Source organism: Hippocampus zosterae, chromosome 20 (assembly GCF_025434085.1).
Source record: "Hippocampus zosterae strain Florida chromosome 20, ASM2543408v3, whole genome shotgun sequence".
Taxonomy (NCBI): Eukaryota; Metazoa; Chordata; class Actinopteri; order Syngnathiformes; family Syngnathidae; genus Hippocampus; species Hippocampus zosterae.
The window spans coordinates 5,568,221-5,586,688 of record NC_067470.1 but is presented as its reverse complement, the minus strand read 5'-3'; the positions used below and the strand labels follow the sequence as shown (position 1 = coordinate 5,586,688).

Sequence of the window (18,468 nt, the reverse complement as noted above, 5' to 3'; positions counted from 1 at the left end):
TAGTGGCCAATGTTGGACATTGCTGCAAGAGTGCGTTGGATTGCATTGTCATTCTTATTCTACCAAAACAGCGAAAACAGATTCATCTATGATAGAAAAAGCCAAAGAGCGATATTGATTTTCTGAAAAAGTAGGAGACTTCTAATGCATGTACTTCGCCTCCTAAGCGTCCTTTCTTGACATGGCCTTGAGGGGAAAGCATTTCAGCTCATTTACACCAATTCAAAATTAAATCAACGATATCTAGTTGGAGCACGAGTTATGTTAAACATTTACGTATAATTATGGGAACAGGAAGTTAATATTTCCTTGGCGTAACTGAAAGAAATATTTGTGTCAAAAAACACTTTTATGAATGCATCATGGTGCGCTCGCGTACAAATTCGTGATAATGATGCTGGCCTAGGATTGGCTATGCAGCACACCAATGAAAATGAAACATTTAAGTAAACAGTCCGCCTTTTATAGACACGGGCCAATGAATGACTGGATGGGGCGGTCCCAATTGTTAGCGTCCATACATACAGACTGCAGATCAGTGTATCCACCGCCGTGTTGAAGACACGCTATAGTTTCTAAACAACCAACTGCTTCCAAGTCAGCAACCGAAACAATTGTATTCTTGGCGTGCCACGGCCAAGACCGAAACGATTTGGAAGATAATTATCGCCCATACCCGCGTCGCACTGTTGTGGGAAAGGGAGTTATGAAAGATCATAGCAAATTTATTTGAAGTGAAAACTGAAAACTTTACATTCCTTATGAAAAGAGTGGTTGGACTCTATCGAGGACCCATTCGACTCCGATCTCAATTGCCAAGTAAGTGTCAGCATTGTGCATGCTATTGTGATTTACCCACCCACGAATATCTTCCTAATAGCAAAAGTCAAGCGTTGGTTTTGTTTTTTAAGTGCAATCCTTTGACACGATAGTTTTAAAGGAAGTAGCTGTTCATGTTTACCCTCTTCATGTCATCATTTGATAGACACTAAAACACGAGTAAGATCGCAAGATGAACTTCGACTTGCATTCGTGCCTTTATTTACATGAACCTTTTATGCAAATTGATCTATAAGTCAGGTGACCGTATGCTGACAAACACATTACATTGGAGCACACCCCTCAAACCATATGCATAGATAGCCAACTATAACCGTGTAGCAGGGAAAGAAAGGTACTTTCAAAAAGTGACTGTGAAGTCAAATGGAGTGACTGGAGCATGACACGACAAACCACAAGTGCTGAAAACTCAGCCCTTGGTCAGCCTCCTCCACATCCCAACTCAGTCATTTACATACTTTGAGTTCGTATGTAACAATTAAAACAGAATTATTTTTTTTTGGAAGTTTTTGTTTTTGCCCCGTTCGTTGCATGCTTTTTCAGTGTGTGTTTTGTCAGAATGCATGCACGGTTATCATTATTATTTTTGAAGGGGTGAGTATCATATTATCAGATAAAGATATCTGAAGAAATGTCATGAAGTGATGTTTGTGGGAAAAGGAGTGAGACTTCATCAGTGAGAAAATATGTGATAATTCTCTGGTTCCCAAACCTAGCCACACTGAGCAATTACCCTCTCCATGCTCATTGGAGAGTGTAAAACATCTGACAAAAGTGTTTTTGTCCCATTCGCATTAACGATGGGAACCAGACAGCAGCAGGAGTAGGGGGGCAGACAAGTTTAGTAAAGGAGATCATATAGTGGCTCCGACGATGCCCAAGGTTTGCTCAATGTTTTGGTTGTCTCCGCAGGTGTCTCTTAAGCTCCCGACATTGCTCACATTCCAAAGGTCTTATTCCCGGGTTGGAGGGTCACTAGCTTGCCAGAGTGATGTGTGGGAATGCAGAATTCTATGAGGTTTCAGCTTTTGCAGGAATGCCGTCGTTCGAGTAGATGAGTGAGGAAAACGACTCCAGTACAGTTTGTGAAGTGCGGTTGTCAAATGGTGGCTTTTTGTACCATGTTGTGCAGTATGGTCTTGCATTTCCACCGTAAACAGTCCTAAAATACCCTGTCTGAAGTGCCCCACTTATTTGGACCCCTTTCGCTGTCATGTATGCTTGGAGTGGTGATACATTTGATTAACGGAGCTTATTGCTGTCTGTTGATTGAATGATTTGTATGTCTTTTTTTTTTTCAAATTAGAATTAAGGTAATAAAACAAAGTTTGAGCCTGCCGTGAAACGTTCAAGGTTTGGATATAGATAGCAGGGTGGAAATTAGGTGAAGCCAAAATTATAGTCCAGTCTTGACATACAAAGCTGTTATTTGGGGGGGGGGGGGTCAATTTTAAGGCCTTTCTTCAACAACTCAGTCCTATTTTTAGTGGCCATCAGCAGGCTTTCACGGACGGGGAGGATTTCATTGAGCGATCAGCGATGTTTTGAGAAGCTTGTTGATGACGTTGAGGCTGATGCCGACTGAGCCGGTGAATGGTCTCCGTTGGCAGCAGCACCTTCAACCAAACGTTTCCTGTCGTTGCAAAGCAATGCTCTACAAAAGTCAGTGATATAAACAACAACAACAAAAATCTGGAGACTAAACCACCGGTTTGGAATTAAAATCTTTGACTGATGTTACTGTGCATCACCACAGGTATGCTCAAAGAGATAACTAACTCCATGTCATGATATCAATTGTTTTTCTTTCCCCTGCCGCCCACACACAGAATGTTGTGCAGATGAGAACGCCTCTCAGGAAGCGATTTACAACGGGGTCGCCAGCATCAGCAGAATCACCATCATACAGAGGTGAGGTCTTGTTGTGTCTTGTGTGTTGTCCTTGACATTTATTTGGCTGCTGACTAACAATTAGACACAATAGTCACAAATGGACTCCCAAGATCGGGTGAATTGAAGTGAGTGAGCGTGTCATTCAAACGGTTTGTGGTTCAGCCTCCCGAGGTCTCTTTCCAGCTCATTGTTAGGCCTGAGTCACCCAAAGACATTTAAATAATGTTACTCATTTTGATTTTGGGTCGTAATTCAGGGATGCACAATTGCTCTATTGTTTTTTTTTTCCCCCTGTCCCCTCTTCGTGCCTATTCTCATTTCCTAGCAACCCATGTAAAGCCCATGCAAATGATTAGGGGTACCAGGAAATGGGTTTACACACACACACATGCACACACAACCTTGTTTTCAAGTTTATCATGCCCACTTCATGGAAAGGAAGTGGAATGTGTTAATTGGTGTGTGAACGGACAGAAGCCTTCTGTTTCAGACGCTGCGCAGATCAACATTGTCTGTCCTGCGTTTTATGCCATCGGTTCATCCTGTTTTTTTTTAAACCACCCATTTCCCTGGAAGACTTAGAACGTCTCTCTCTCCCTTTGCTCATATCGCATCATGTTTTAACCTGTTCCAAATGGGTTACTTCAGCAGGTTGCAGTTCAAACAACCGTGTACTTAAAGCACCAATCAATAATATGTTGCATAATGGATGTGAGTTTCATGCAAGTGTTGTGAAGGTTTCTATGAGGGTGAGACGTGGTGGGCACGTTCACACAACGACCTAGTGAAAACCGATGCTTTTGCAAACGTTTCACAACAACGACTGCATTGTTCAAACAATCCCTGTTGACATGGACCTGGAAAAAGCAGAGCTCACTCTGTAACACTGGCATGCATGCTGAACACTATTCGACCCCCTTTTATCAAATGACTGGATATGAAGCGGTGATAAACTGCATCGTCGTATCCATTTCCACATTTCCACTGAACTGGGTGTCTAGGGCAGGGGAGTAATTGGTTTATGATCTGTGTTATTAGGCATGTAAGTAGTGTAGGTTTGTTGTTGTTGTTTTTTTTTTTCTTTGTCAATGATACGGCATCATATTTTGCTAAATGATTCTGTAGACCCTTGGGATTTCAAGTACCGCAGTTTGTGAACTACTGGTCTGTTGTCTAGTATGTCCCATCTGTGGTCAACAGAAAAAATACATACAGTATATCATTTACATAAATAACTGAATAATATCATTGACCTTTTACACAATAGACGCATTGTTGTGGATCGGGGTTATTAGATTTTGAGTGTGAGAAACACTGACTTAGATTAGCTTTCAGATTCACGTTTCAAATTGTTTTTTCTATTTACTGAAACGGAACAGGGTGGGTTGTTTCGCACCTATACAGTATTAGATTTCTCTATGCTGAATCTACGAGGGGCACAGCTGGACTCTGTTGCAGCCCATCTGGGTCGCTATGACTTGCTTTCGTCATAAATCTCTAGAGGATCGTATGTCTGCAGGGCTGGGAGGGTGGGGAGTCATGAATGGGGGAGTTGTGGTGGGTTATGAACGTCGAAGGCATGGGGTGACACAAAGAGGCACTTTAGGTGTTTGTTCATGGTTCAGGATCCGTGGTTCTCATATGGGCCTACTGCTGCTTTGTATTTGCTTTCTAACAAAGTATCTCGTTTCATTAGTCAACACTGTACAGCAATTTTGCCACCCTGGTTGGAATACCCCTTTTAGTGGAACAAAGAAGCAAGTGTGTGGAAAGTTCCATCAAATTATGCATTACTCATCCGCTCTGTATATACTTTTTGTTTTTAAACCATGCTCTTACTTTGAAGCAAAATGTATCTCCATGTTTTGCTGATTTCTGTCCTATTTTGATAGGGGTTTATTTCGTATTATGTTTGAGTCCTGAACGCAACTCAAGCACATCGGTTAAAAACCCTCAGATCCTCGAGAGGCCTCCTCTGGCTTTCGGTTGTGCAAACGAGGTTGAATGATAACAAAGTTACAGTGAGCATCATCAGCAGTTTGGAATGCTTTTGGTAAATGCGAATGGGAGAGCAGCGGCTGATTTACATCCGGCTTCCTCCTCGGTTTAAGATGGCCGTGATAATGGGTAGGACTGGGTTTGCTGTGTTGTGATTTATGAGAACATTTAAATAGATAAACAACATTTAAATGTTTCAAGTAGTGGAATATTATGAGTGATTGGAAGGCGGCATCTCATGTCACGACGTGGTTGATTATAGTACCTGGTGCAATTGTTTTCTTTCCGAAGCAGCCTGACAGCAGAGCCGAAAGGAAGTTGCACATTGATAGTTTATATGCGGAATCAGTCAATGAAGTCAGTCCGGCAAGTTTTATTAGCAAACTCATTTAAATATGTGTAAAAATGATTTACATGAAAGAAATCATCCCATTATTTAATGAGAGAAAATGACTGAAAATGAATAAATGAATACCCTGAATGACCAGTTTTTAGGCAAAACGGCTATATTAATACAACAAATATCACACCTTTCGTGATCATGTAAACGCATGTGAAATACATATCTTGCATCCCATCCCAACCTGTACATGACCACAGGTGGTACAATTCACTCTATTAATAGCTTGACAGCCTGAAGGTTACCAAGCAACGCTGACATTTTATCGACCTGCAGATTAGTGAGGTTTATGGCTACCTGCTGTTCTCTCCCCTGCCCCCGCATCGCTGGAGAAATCCACTCTCCTCTGATTAATGTCACGACGCATACAGCGTATCGACAATGATGCGTGATGATCCCTTGAAATATGACAGCGTAGCACCGCACCACTTTTCATCAGCATATCATTGTATTCGCTGCGTCGCCATCCGAGCGTATTTGCCCATTTTATTTCTGGGATGAATGAAATGGCCCATGAATACTCTGACAATCCACTCTGAATGTGTGTGTGAGAGGAATGTGTGAGCGGTGACTGACACCGACTGTGGCCTTCTCTCCCCGTTAATGGGTCAGCGAGACACAAAGAGCTGCTGTTCTGGTATGAAAACCAGAAGAAGTACATGGGCCAGGCGAGTAGGTGTTAAACAAGGATGCTGCGGATCATAAACGCATTTCTTTTTGGACGTCGCATTGGTTGCTTGCTCTACTGTTCGCGTTTTCTCACTGCGGGTTAGAAAGGCCGCAAATGACTCCCATCTATTCTATAAAGAATGTCAGTGTTTATCATTCAATCGCAGATTCGACATACTTTACAATACATGGTATTTGCATTAAAAAAAGTTTGGATTAAAAAACAATTTCATAAAAGCATGTACTATTTCTACTACTACTACTACTACTGTTACAACCCACGTATGACTGTCCAAAGTGCTCACATTTCACTGTCTTGGTGCTTCAAGCCGTCTTCACCGGCTAGCCCCATCTAGTGGTCATTTTAGGACCTACATATTAAACCGTGTTTACCTCTGTAGGTACTGTGCATGCAGTGTCATCGTCATTTAGACTTTCACTCTCTTAGCTCAGAGTTTTACTTTAGGGAGCACGTGTATAAAGGCTAAAATATCTTCCCTTCCCAATACAGAGTTTGTTACGTTGAAAAGGCAGAAACTAACATTTGGTGTTCGCTCTATATTTGTGATCATAATGAAATTATGATAAGAACAAATAGAAGGTGGAGATCTGTAGCCTTTTGTGAGAGGAACTTGCCTTTCAGGTCTGATCAGGTGAGCAGATATACCTGGTGGGCGGGCCACTTCCTGTATGGGAGGATTTTGTTTTCACGTACCGTAAGTTGAGCGGGAGTGCCCGCACATGCGTGTCGAGCTGCATTTCAGTTGCAGGAAGAACATGATCGGTCGGGTAGGTGTTGTTTTGTGCCTCCCACTTTTGTTTTCCTGGTTGTTACCATGTTTGTATTTGTTCATTCTCCCAATCTAAAACCTGAGATCATTTGTTTTGGATTGTCCTACAATCTCGCTTGTTTTGGGTTCCCACGATTGACCTGATTGATCTTATGTCACGTTATTTTAACACACCTCTTTCTGTAGCCACAGAATCCTGTTGCGCCATTGATACATTATTCATGACAGTGTGTTGTCAGACTTTGCAAAACACCATCTCATACTTCAGAAAACGTTGTTCCAAAGCATAGTTTTTTTAAACATTCTTTCTTGTTAAGTGTGACAAGAAGTTCGTTTTTGTAACGTGGGGAAAAAAATGCCTCTCAGCCTTTACTTCGGTAATTCCTGTGGTGACACGAGAGGTCACGCAGGTCAAGCAAAACACGTTGGTGCTCACTGAACAGAGGTCTCTCGAGGTACACAGATGTACAACTTTTAAAACTCAGAATTGTTATGCAACTTAAATTCCGATGAATATTTAGCATGAACATTTTGGTCGACTTCCAAATTGAATCACTTGAAATATTCTTCGTTTTCAGTGTGCTTATTGGTTGGGATAAAATGAAAGATTAATACACGTATGGGAGTATGCCCGCATGAACTTCAACAATTTCAGAAACGGGAAAATACATTTGTGACGACAGGAGCAGCTTTGCTAACGTAAATTACGTTTTGGCTACATGTGTAAACCTCACAATGAGTAGCATACCAGCCGTAAGTAATTGGTTTCATAATTGTGATAGAGCAGCTATATTCCGGGTAGGTGATCATCTCAGTCTGGATTAGTGGAGACAAACCAATCAGCGTTGAGTGAATCTGCAGATCCCGAAGATGATGGATTACTTACTTAAAGCCCTTTAACAAGCCTCTGTCATGTGATAAGGATATCACTTTCATCCGGAGTGCTCTCAGAATACAAGGCCATTCGTAATACAGCCTCATTAACACATTTCAAATCCCGCCTCAAAACACATCTGTTTCGACAAGCCTATTCACTCAGACCATAAAGCCATTGTTTTATTTATTTATTTTGTTGTATTTTTTCTTATCTTATTTGATGTAGTTTTTTAACATTGTACTCGTGATTTTAACTGCTTGTTGTAAGGTGTCCTTGAGTTTCTAGAAAGGCGCCCACAAATAAAATGTATTATTATTATTATTATTATTTAGGACAGAAAACGCAACACTGTGATGTCAACAATGGAGGGGTATGTCCATAAGGGGGGCTCTACCTACTTAAAAAAATATATTGATAAGTAAAATTATACCACAAAATCAAATCAATAAATTACCTGAAAAGTTAATTGAATTGAATGCGGAACTTGACACTGGCCAATCTGGTGTGACTGACCTAATATGATACCGTGGGCTGGATTAACATACATGACCCACTTTTTTTTTTAATGCTTGTCGCATTGTTGGGAAATAATGGCCATGTTGCAGCATTTGTCCAAGTTGTCCCAGCAGTCGTCTTGTCTTAATATATCCACCAGATGGTGGTAGAGTCTTTCTAAGACCTCTGAATGGTTGTTGGGAAGGGCATGTCAGACAAGTGTACCTTAGCCACATGGAAAGTGTCTGTGTACTCACCCATTATACTGTGTCATCTGAATTGACACTTCTTCTTCTTTTTTTTTTTTACCGAGTTATGTTTCTTTTGTATCTCCATCTTTTAAGAATGTTCTGTCCTTTTAAAATGTCCCTGGTCTTGTGCTGGCCGTTGGAAGGCTTCCTCAATGGGAAAACACCATTTATGAGAGTGGACAGTATTGAGTCAGTCCTCCATGCAACAAAAGGCACACTGCTCATCTTACCTTTAGACGAGACTTAGCACACATTAACTCACACCCCTTCCATTGTCTGCTATCCATTTTACACAAATACCCTTGCCCATTTGCCTTCCCTCTCAAACATAAATGGCTTTGGTGTTTACGCCTCAGATCCTCTATTTTGAAAAACCTTTTATTTACCTCAGGCATTTACTGGAATGGAATGTACAGCACAAGGCTTGCTCACCGCAATAAACCAGACATGCAACATGTTTCACGTCTAGTTGGCTGACTTCAATCAATTTGAACACAGTCTGTTTGTACGCCCATTACCCGAGCATTGATAGAAATACCAATGAAAGCAATACCAATGAGCCACAACGGCGCTGATGTAACGGGGAACACCCTGGGCTGTCAAAACAAACATAAGAGCAGATCACCCTGACCACACACGCCAACGTTTCGCTGGAGGTATTTAAAACAGGTTAGCAGCAAAGGCACCCTGTGATTATGCTCGAAAAATCTCCTCTCGCAGGTTTCCATGGTATAAAATGTGTCAGCGAATGCAGTTGGTCTTTGGGGAGAGCTGCTGAGGAGCTCACAAGCCTCTTGCCATTTTCCACAGCCTGAGGGGAGGTCATTGGCAGGAGCCATGCCTGCCCTGACCACCGGCGTGGGCCACGAGCCAGGTATCAACCCGCTGATACACGCAAATCGAAAAAAGATTCTCTCATGTTTTCTGTCTCTGCAATGTCTCGCGCTTTTGCTCGATTGGCATTATTGTGATAACGTGATTTCTTTCAAGCAGTAAAGTAGTTCCTGGTGAGCTCCAGTGTACGAAAAACTCGCCTCTGCTTCTTTTACAGGGCTATATGAGTTGCTCGCAGCTTTACCTTCAAAACTGAAGCCCCATGCCAACCACTCAGAGGAGAGCAACTTTCTCCAGGGCATGTTTGAGGAGAAAAGCCTCCATTCACTGTTCAGGGTAAAAATAAACCATAAAGTGATATTTTTGTTCGTCCCATTTAATTGTGTGTAGCCACGGGACACTGTGCATCCTTTTCATTCCCGCCTACTAATTAAACCAACTGCCATTTCAGATTCATGAAAGGCTGCAGCATTATGAAGAGAGCAAACCCACTCCTGTCTTAAACAACGCTGCAAGTCTGTGCACTCAAGTAAGCGGTTGAACGTCAAATACAGCGCATGATTTATTTGAGTGCATGTCCTTGAGAGTGCGAGTCTAGACATCTCCAAAAAAAAAGCACCTCACCTCATTTGTTGAGCAGCTCTAGCTAGCTAGCCAGCTGGATGAGGAAAATAAAATGAAGTACTGTAGTTGCATGTTGAATCTACCGTATATGCCCAATAGGCTATAAATGGAAGAAACCTTTTTTTCTTTCAGTTGTCCGAGGAGCTTCAAGGCGAATCAGCTACAAGAGAAGTGAATGAGCTTCTCAAGCTTTTGGCCAAGCCCCACTTGAAGGTGAGGATTTTTTTTTTTTTAATTATTCAAACATAAGTTGTTATCATTTACTCTTGCGACGTACGTATTCTTGTGCTATTCATGCACCCTCTTCTAGAGCCTTCTGTCAGTCCACGATGTGGTTGCACAGAAAAGCTACGAGCCTGAACTACCTCCAATGCCCGAAGACTTCAACGATGACGAGGATTCCGTCAAGATCATAAGGCTAGTTAAAAACAAGGAGCCTCTGGTAAGTTACTCGTTATCGCATTTTCAAACCTTTACCTTGTTGAATACAAAGTCTCGTGCTTGCCGTTAAACTAAATCGAGACACGAGACGTTGTTGGCAGCCATGTTGTGTTATGCTTTAATGGACTTCCTGTCCAAGGAAAGGTCTTTCATGGTAATGTTGTTGACTTTATCCATTCATCCTTTTTTCCTTTAATGCCATTTCAGATATTGATACGTTGATTTGTATGCCTCTTGGTGCTGTTTATATTGAACTATCTCAACAAATGTAATTTACTTATTAGTCCAAGTCAGTAGCAAAAAAAGCTGAGAGATGATGTCCCTTGAACTAAATATTAATTCCCCTTTTCTAGGGAGCTACGATAAAGCAAGATGATTTTACAGGAGCCATACTTGTGGCCCGAATCATGAAAGGAGGGGCGGCAGACAGAAGTGGTTTGTTTCAAGTCTTCAATTTTCTTGTACATACCAAAAACCATGCTTGAATTTATGGATCTCAAGCATGCTTTTTTTTTTTTTTTAAACTCATGCATGTTGTGGATGCACTGTAATTACTCTGTGTTAGGTGTGGGTAACTGGCAACACTTCTCTGAAGTTTTTTGGGGGCTAAAAAGATGCTAATATAATTGTCAATGTCAATTAATCTTGAGTATTCAAAAATGTCAAATAAGGTACTCAAATATCAGTGTGTGGACTGTGATTTGTTTTTTGTAACAGGCCTTATTCATGTTGGGGATGAGCTGAAGGAGGTCAATGGAATCCCTGTGGATGACAAGAAACCAGAGGAAATTATTCGTATTCTGGTACGACTCGTCTTCGGGCCCCTCCATTTCCTTTGTCAAACTAAGATCCCTCATTCGTGAGGCAAATGCTTCCTTCCACTCATCCAGGAATGTGTGACATATCTGTTCACTTGCCTCCCGCTCAGTCATTTTTCTTAGCGCTTTGACCGATTGCATGGATTTACATAAGTGACTCTGTGTGCTTGTAGATTTTCCAGCCCAATAGTCCTCCAATTAGATATGTGATAGTCACATAACCCACTGTTGCTATTTTGTCTCTTCTAATATTCAGGCTCAGTCGCAAGGGGCCATTACCTTTAAAGTGGTTCCTGGGGTCAAGGAGGATGTATTGATCAAAGAGCCAAAGGTAGGCTGTCGCCAAATAAGTTATTGCCGTACACTGACTGAAAATAACATTTAAATTGTTGCTTGCACGATAGGTCTCCTCTAAATTCATAACCCGCTAACTTAGCAAGTTAGCAACCAATCATTTATTCAATGATTGGTTCGGGACCGCACTCTTTTTTTTTTTCTCGACAAAATAGAATGCTTGCGTCTAGACTTTGAGCAGAGTAACAAGCCATTTTTTTCCCCTGTCCCTTTCCTCTTCTCACTTCTGTGTTCAGATGTTTGTGAAGGCGCTCTTTGACTACGACCCAAAAGACGACAAAGCCATCCCATGTCAGGAGGCCGGACTCGCCTTCAAAAGGGGCTCCATTCTTCAGATCATGAGCCAAGATGATGCGACCTGGTGGCAAGCCAAGCATGAAGGGGATGCTAACCCTCGTGCTGGCTTAATCCCGTCCAAACAGTTTCAAGAGAGGTGCGAAATCCTCTCCACGCCTCCGCCCTAAAATGCGCAAAGACCTATTTTGGGACAATTCTGTGGAAAACTTCATATTAGCGTGTCCTCGAGTGACCGTTAATATGAACTAGATTCAAAGTGCAACAACATGTTGTGTGTTTTGTTTCACTTCAACACTCCATCCCTTCTATATCCTGTTTTTTTTTTTTTTTAATCGCGAATCATCACACACTCTCTCCCTTGTTGTGGCAGGAGACTTGCGTTGCGAAGCCCTGCTGCAATTCTCCCGATCCACAGGTCTTCACTTCGACGGTCCCGTAAGTTTTTATTGCATACGATATCAAGACGTGTATGCCTTGAATCCAATGGTGGTGTTATGAACACACAATAGAATTATTATTTTTTTGCACGCTTTTTAAAGTCATAATTACATATCATGCAGACAAAATAGTTGAACGATTAAAGCTATTCTGATAAGAAAAATAATAGTAAGAATGAATTCAATGGAATAATAATGTGCAAGAAAAAACGGTGGCTTTGTTTACAATTTTTTTATTGATTTTAATCTACACAGTTGCTCCACATTACTTTTGGTTCTTGAGACGAGCAGAGGCTTCGACTGCCGTTCAGTATCAGTGCAACAAGCCAACTTGTTGTGTAAATCAGACTCGACAAAAAAAAAAAAGTGCGGGCAATTAATAGTATTTTTTTGCTTTTTCAAGATGATGTGGCTGTAGATTGTGGTAGGTGTTTTCCTCTTTTTCTTTTTTCCTCTTCGGTCTTCTGTTCAGTTTTTCATCCAACTTTTTCACTAACATGCTCAATTTCATTTCCTGCTTCATTTGCTGTTTCTCACAGTTGAGGAAATTGAAGGTACAACTCAACTCACACCTCTCATTGAATACGATTTTCATAATGAGCATTTAATAATGGTCGTGCAATCTGACAACCCGCTATGAAAACCTAACACGTTTTAATTTTTATAATGCAATCTAAACACCTCTTTTTCACTTCTCATGAACTTACTTTTATATTGTTACAACTAATGACACAGTTCAACAGCAAATTTTAATCACAGCTCCCGTTGTGTCCCTAATCATATTTTTGATGCAGGTTTAAAAAAATGTCTTCCTTTTTTCTTTTTTTTTTTTTCTCAGAAATTTTCATGTATTGGTTTTGAAGGTTGACTTATCCACCTGTTGCCCAACTTAATCCTTAATTGCAAAAGGCTTGGTCCCTATTTTTCTCAGACATCTGAGAGATTTTCATGTATTGGTTTTGAAGGTTGACTTATCCACCTGTTGCCCAACTTAATCCTTAATTGCAAAAGGCTTGGTCCCTATTTCTGTCCCTTGTGTCTCTTCTTTTCCAATACGGCTAACCCGCCTCTCTTCTGGCCCCTTCTTTCTTTCTTTTTTTTCTCTCTTTCTTTCTTTTCTCATCACCAGAGGATGCTGACTTTATTAGCGGATCCCGTCTAGGTGAGAGCGTTACCTATCCTTTTCTTCCTTTTGTTCCTCTAATTGTGAAAATAACAACCAGTGTACCGTGTTAGCTTTTGTCTCAATTTCCCATTTTAAATGTTTTTGTCATTCATTCACTCTGGAAAACATTCAAGTTTCCTTTAATTCTTACTTCATCGCGGATGGAAGTTCTCTCTACACATTTCCAAAACATTGAACTGGATATCGACAGCTGCAACCACTGCGGCCCTTCACCGGGACGCAGCGGAACGATATCGTTGGGTGACACTCAAAGGACACATTTCTGTCCTGTCTTGAAAACTGTCCACTTACCTCTTAACCATCTTTGTTGTCATCAGCAGAATCCCCCCCACTTGCTTTCCTTCCTTTTTTATTCTGAACAGCAACTCATTTCCGTTTCCTCCATATTCATCTCCTTTAGTGACCAATCAAACTATTTGCTTAGTCTCTCAACCCAGGGTGTTTACATTTAATATTACATAAAGCACCGTTTATGCTTTGAACAGTATTGGTCATACATGATGAAGCCTAAAATAACACACCTCAGCTGAGTTTTATATTACGATTTGTGGTATTGGACATTAAACCATAAAAGCATTGGCCAGAACATTGAAACCACTTAGCTCCGGGCTTATTTCTGGTTGTATTTGTTCGCACGCCAACAGGGATACATATATAGTCTTTGTACTTTACTGACGAAGTTCATCTAGGATTTACAGTTCATTTTTTAAAATTCTCCTCTCCCTTTTTTTCCCCCTCTTCATTATGATGTCGGTAGTTGGGTTCAGAAGAAGCTTCCGTCTCAGCAGGAAAGACAAGAAGACCAACAAGTCCATGTATGAGTGTAAGAAGAGTGCGATTTACGACACAGCAGACGTTCCCACTTATGAAGAGGTCACGAAATACCAGAGGCAGGATGGAGCTAAACACCGACTGGTGATCTTAGTCGGTGAGTCGTGTGGGAGGATGTTTGGGGGGGGTACAGGAATGTTCAAACTGGAGGTCATTAGTGATCAATCATGGGAAGATGGACAACTGCGTGTTTGCCGTCTGCAGGACCCACTGGAGTCGGATTGAATGAACTGAAGAGAAAACTTTTGATTTCTGATCCACAACACTTCAGCGTGACAATCCCACGTAAGTTGACTTTTGTCTTTTGTAGATGATATCCATCATTCAAATGACCCAAACATTCCCACCCTCGGTATTCAATGTAACTTGGTGGGGACAAAAATGTTTGTGGACAATTTAGAAGAAAAATAATGGGCAGGAAAAACAATTGTGAGTAACACTGTCGGCCAGAATGATCATCAAAGTCTAGTGATGCAATAATACATAGAGGGAGTCGCTCGGCCAACCAAACTGTAGCCTGAAGCTTTTCAGCAATGTTAAGAGTGACTAACTTCACATGGTTCACTGCCCAACAGTGAGTCAGAGTCTGAAATTGAGGTCAGCAAGCCTCTCTCTGTGTCTCTCTCTCTCAGACACAACTCGGCCAAAGAAGAACCTGGAGAATGATGGTGTGGAATACCATTTCATCTCCAAACATCTTTTTGAGACGGATATTCACAACAATAAGTAAGCAACTTTGTAGCTGATACAATGAAAACATCTCAAACAAACCCAAATTACCTCTCACCTCTCAGGTTCATCGAGTTCGGCGAATACAAAGGCAATTACTATGGGACAAGTTTAGACTCAATACGGTCGGTGCTTTCCAAGAACAAAGTGTGCCTATTGGACGTCCAGCCTCATGTGAGTGGCCCAAAGTTTTCCTCAGCATTTTCTCGCTCATGTTGTTCTCATCTGCTTTCTTGCTCGCATACAACAGCTGTTAACAGCATTCCAGTGGCCTTGCAATTAATGGAACTTTTCTTTGTCCTCCAGACATTAAAGCACCTGCGGACGGCGGAGTTTAAACCATTTGTAGTTTTCGTGAAGCCTCCTACGATCGAGAGACTGAGGCTGACGAGAATCAATGCAAAAGTCATTTCAGGCAAGGATGACAAGGGATCTGCTAAGACATTTACGGTGAGCGCAGAATACATGCACAGAATGGAGGAGTGATCTTTTTTTTTTTTAAACAAGTTAAGCAAATGTATGTGTAGGCCGAACAGATTTCAAATCATTAAATCCTGGCACATAGTAAGAGTTGGACTGTATCGGTCCTTGTGTTTCATCTTCGCCTTGTTTTTCCACACGTGCTCCAGGAGGACGACTTTCAGGAGATGCTGGCAACTGCCCGGACAATGGAAAATCAGTACGGGCATCTATTTGAGAAGGTCATAGTCAACGATAACCTTTCGGAGGCCTTTGGCGAGCTGCGTGCGGCACTAAAGAAAGTGGAGCTGGACACGCAGTGGGTTCCCGTGAGTTGGACTCATTCCTGAGGTCACAGACTGCGTGAAGCGCGAGAAACATGAAGGCTTTGCCAGTAGGTCTGCATTCTGGTGGGATTTGTGGCGAGATAAGAAGTAGTCAGATCTCGATTGCACTTTGGGCCCAGGCTCTTGGATGCAAAATGAAGTGATTCATTCCAAAACAGAATGCTGAATGAGCGCGCCCGGACTGCCGTAGTGGCAGCAAACTCGCCAGCACATCGGCAGCACCGCCAACCAGAAGCCTTTCTGAAAAGATGAGACAATTAGAAACCAAAGGAACCATCACATTTCTTCTTGGTTTGAAAACTTACATGTACGTGACTGTAAAAGTAAGCAAGGGGGGAGCGGGTGAACGTCTTATTATAATTTTTATACTTCTCAAATGGCTTCCACTGCGAAACATTGTTTGGTACATTCTTACAAAGGGCTGTACTTGTTGAATTTTTATGAAAAAAAGTAATATATTTTCTAATACTTTCTTTATATTTTTATTGTTATAACATGTCGTATGCATATCATCAATGATCCCGATTATTCATTAACTCTTACGCGGGCTGTGTACTTACAGTTACCTCACAAAAGCCATTTTTTTTAGAGATTCTAGCCACTCCTGACTGCATTTTGAGTCTCGTGTTATTTTCCCTTTTTTCAGTATAGCCTCAATTACTCCCCCCCCCCCTTATTTTATGCTGTAGATATTTCAAATCTACACAATTATTCCATGCTAAAGTGAATGTTATCGTCTGGCAAAGAGGATATTTGAACAAGTACCACTTTGTGCCTGGTTCAAGTCATCATGCAAATAGTTTTCGAAGCATAGGCCGCATTTCGTGGGCTTCCTCTTACAACCCCATAAGCCGTATGTTTGGTTAATGGGTGACTCAACGTCAATCGTTGTTTGTCCCTATAATCGAGAAGTGACTAATCCAGGGTGTAGCCGCCCCTTGCTCAAAAGTCAGCATGGGGAAAATGGCTCCAGCTCACCCGTGACCTTAAAGATGAACGCGGTAAATGGAATGGTTTTATATTCGCTTCTTTATTGAAGGGGAAAATTTAATGTGTCAGATTATGTTTTTCCTAAACTTTAAAAGTTAGACTGTTGCATATTGTTTCCAGCGTTTGTGCTGAGATGGCTAGCTTTTGATTGTAGCTTTGGATGAACTTGAGATTATCACAGTTGAGTTTTTTTTTTTTTTTAAAAGCCTCAACTGGAGGATGTCATAAATCCAATCCCCACAAGGGTATGTAAGGGACTTTTTTGTACGTATTTATTTTTTAGGTGTTCTTTCTGTTGTTCAGTCGACCTAATAATCAAACAACAGGAACCTGTAATCACATTTCCAAGTTGTCCGGTCGGACCGGGGCACTTCTTCATATCCGTACATCTACATTCATAAACCAAACTGTACACACCAGAAAGCATTTCTTGCCATAGGTACTTTGCTCATTCTATTGGCGACATTTTATATATATTAAAAACAAAACAAATCAAACTATTCAAAGCTTTTTGTCTTGACTTTTTGTGCAAGAGAACAACTGGGAGTTTTGTGCAAAGCGCTTCTCAATTTGACAATGTCAATTCAAGAAATGAGGTTTGAGTCCGTAATAGGATGTGTCATAAACTTGCCGTTCTCATTATCGATTACCATGTCCCCTGGCTGTTTGTGTGGGTTTGAGGCAAGGCACATAAAGCACAACTCCACGAGTAATTGACGCCCAAGCGGCCCACCGAAAAATGTTGACAATCTCCTGTCGATGCTACACGATGATGGAAAAGCAGCACTTTTTGCTTGACGTTTCCTTGAGCGTTTTTCTCATCACAGGCTGACAACTCATTTCTATTCCACATGGCTGACTTTATCTGTTTCCCCTAGAGGTTTTTTTTTTTTTGGGGGGGGGTGTGAATGCGTCATCTTAATAGTTTTAGCCACTCCAACAAATTCTAGCTTTGACCCTCTTACTTCTCGTCATCAGCCTCGTCAGGGGCCCGATCCCTCGTAAATCATCAGACATCTGTCCGTGAGAAGCTGCATGGCACGCGCCTGAAAACACAACCCTGTCCCTGCAGCCTTGCACTTAATAGGAACGGACGTGGTGACATTTTTGGCAGTGGCGTGTTGAGGCAGGAGGAAGACATTATTCAACAATGTGTTTTTCCACCGGAGAACCCCCCGTCAAAATGGCCAGCATTAGGGGGAGGGGGGGATATTTAATTTGCTTTTCCCTTGAAGCATGTATTTCCATTTCAAAAATGCCATGTCAATGAACAGTGGCCTCGGCCACAGTTTAATACTCTGCAATTATGCACAAACCACTGAAATGGAGGTCCACTGTTTGCTTATGTGCAAATGAATATTCCCCTTCCCACATTTTAACAGACTGCAATTATATTCTTACACTTGTGTGCATTTAGCTGTAATCTTAGCGGTCTCTTTCTGTATGATGGCACACATTATTCATTTTAGATTCACGACTGTTATGATTAAAGCCTGCCGATATAAGGATTTTATACCAATGTCAAGCTGCAGTTAAATTTTATTAATTTTTTTTAACTCTTCACACGTTGGTACTTACTGTATCTACAGCCTATATCCCTTAAAAGTCATGTAATCTCTGGGAATCTTTCACAATATTGCATCTAATGTTATTTCTAATGTTGTGTACAGTTCGTTGACATGGGTGTGTTCCTTTTTCAAGTTCAGCACTCAACGCCTTTATAAACAGCCACTAGATGGTGCGAGAGTCTTTTTAAACTTTCTAATTTGCACCAGGCAGCTGTATTAAGGCCAGCTGACAGTAGTCCCAATTGACCTATAGACAACATTGTAAAATCTGAATTGGGCATCACTGAACCGTATATTTCTTTGGGTTTGTCCTTTATGAGCTCTCTCGGCCTTGTAAAA

The 18,468-nt window shown here is 41.4% G+C and overlaps 1 protein-coding gene across 2 annotated transcripts; it reads left to right on the top strand.

Annotated features, from left to right (window-relative positions):
- Window positions 1-548: 548 nt before the first annotated feature.
- On the top strand, window positions 549-17,059 carry mpp7a (MAGUK p55 scaffold protein 7a). Of its 2 annotated transcripts, XM_052054993.1 has the most exons (20): window positions 549-819; window positions 2,670-2,751; window positions 8,935-9,088; window positions 9,266-9,384; window positions 9,500-9,577; window positions 9,805-9,885; window positions 9,983-10,114; window positions 10,467-10,548; window positions 10,831-10,916; window positions 11,188-11,262; window positions 11,522-11,718; window positions 11,953-12,017; window positions 12,423-12,443; window positions 13,149-13,181; window positions 13,963-14,133; window positions 14,241-14,321; window positions 14,669-14,762; window positions 14,831-14,939; window positions 15,072-15,215; window positions 15,395-17,059. In XM_052054993.1, the coding sequence occupies exons 3-20, from the start codon at window positions 9,052-9,054 to the stop codon at window positions 15,572-15,574; spliced, it is 1,785 nt and encodes a 594-aa protein (XP_051910953.1). In that variant the 5' UTR covers window positions 549-819; window positions 2,670-2,751; window positions 8,935-9,051; the 3' UTR covers window positions 15,575-17,059. The 2 variants fall into 2 exon arrangements, with proteins under 2 accessions (XP_051910953.1, XP_051910954.1); XM_052054994.1 differs by lacking the exons at window positions 12,423-12,443; window positions 13,149-13,181 and having other exon boundaries at window positions 551-819.
- Window positions 17,060-18,468: the final 1,409 nt, after the last annotated feature.

What these genes read in the sequence shown, in the direction of transcription:
- mpp7a (XM_052054993.1), top strand. Translation starts at nt 9,052, where the DNA reads ATGCCTGCCCTGACCACCGGCGTGGGCCACGAGCCAG. An exon ending in TGATGTGGCTGTAGATTGTG is followed by an intron (nt 12,444 to 13,148) that starts GTAGGTGTTTTC and finishes TCTCATCACCAG; the next exon opens with AGGATGCTGACTTTATTAGC. An exon ending in TATTGGACGTCCAGCCTCAT is followed by an intron (nt 14,940 to 15,071) that starts GTGAGTGGCCCA and finishes TTTGTCCTCCAG; the next exon opens with ACATTAAAGCACCTGCGGAC.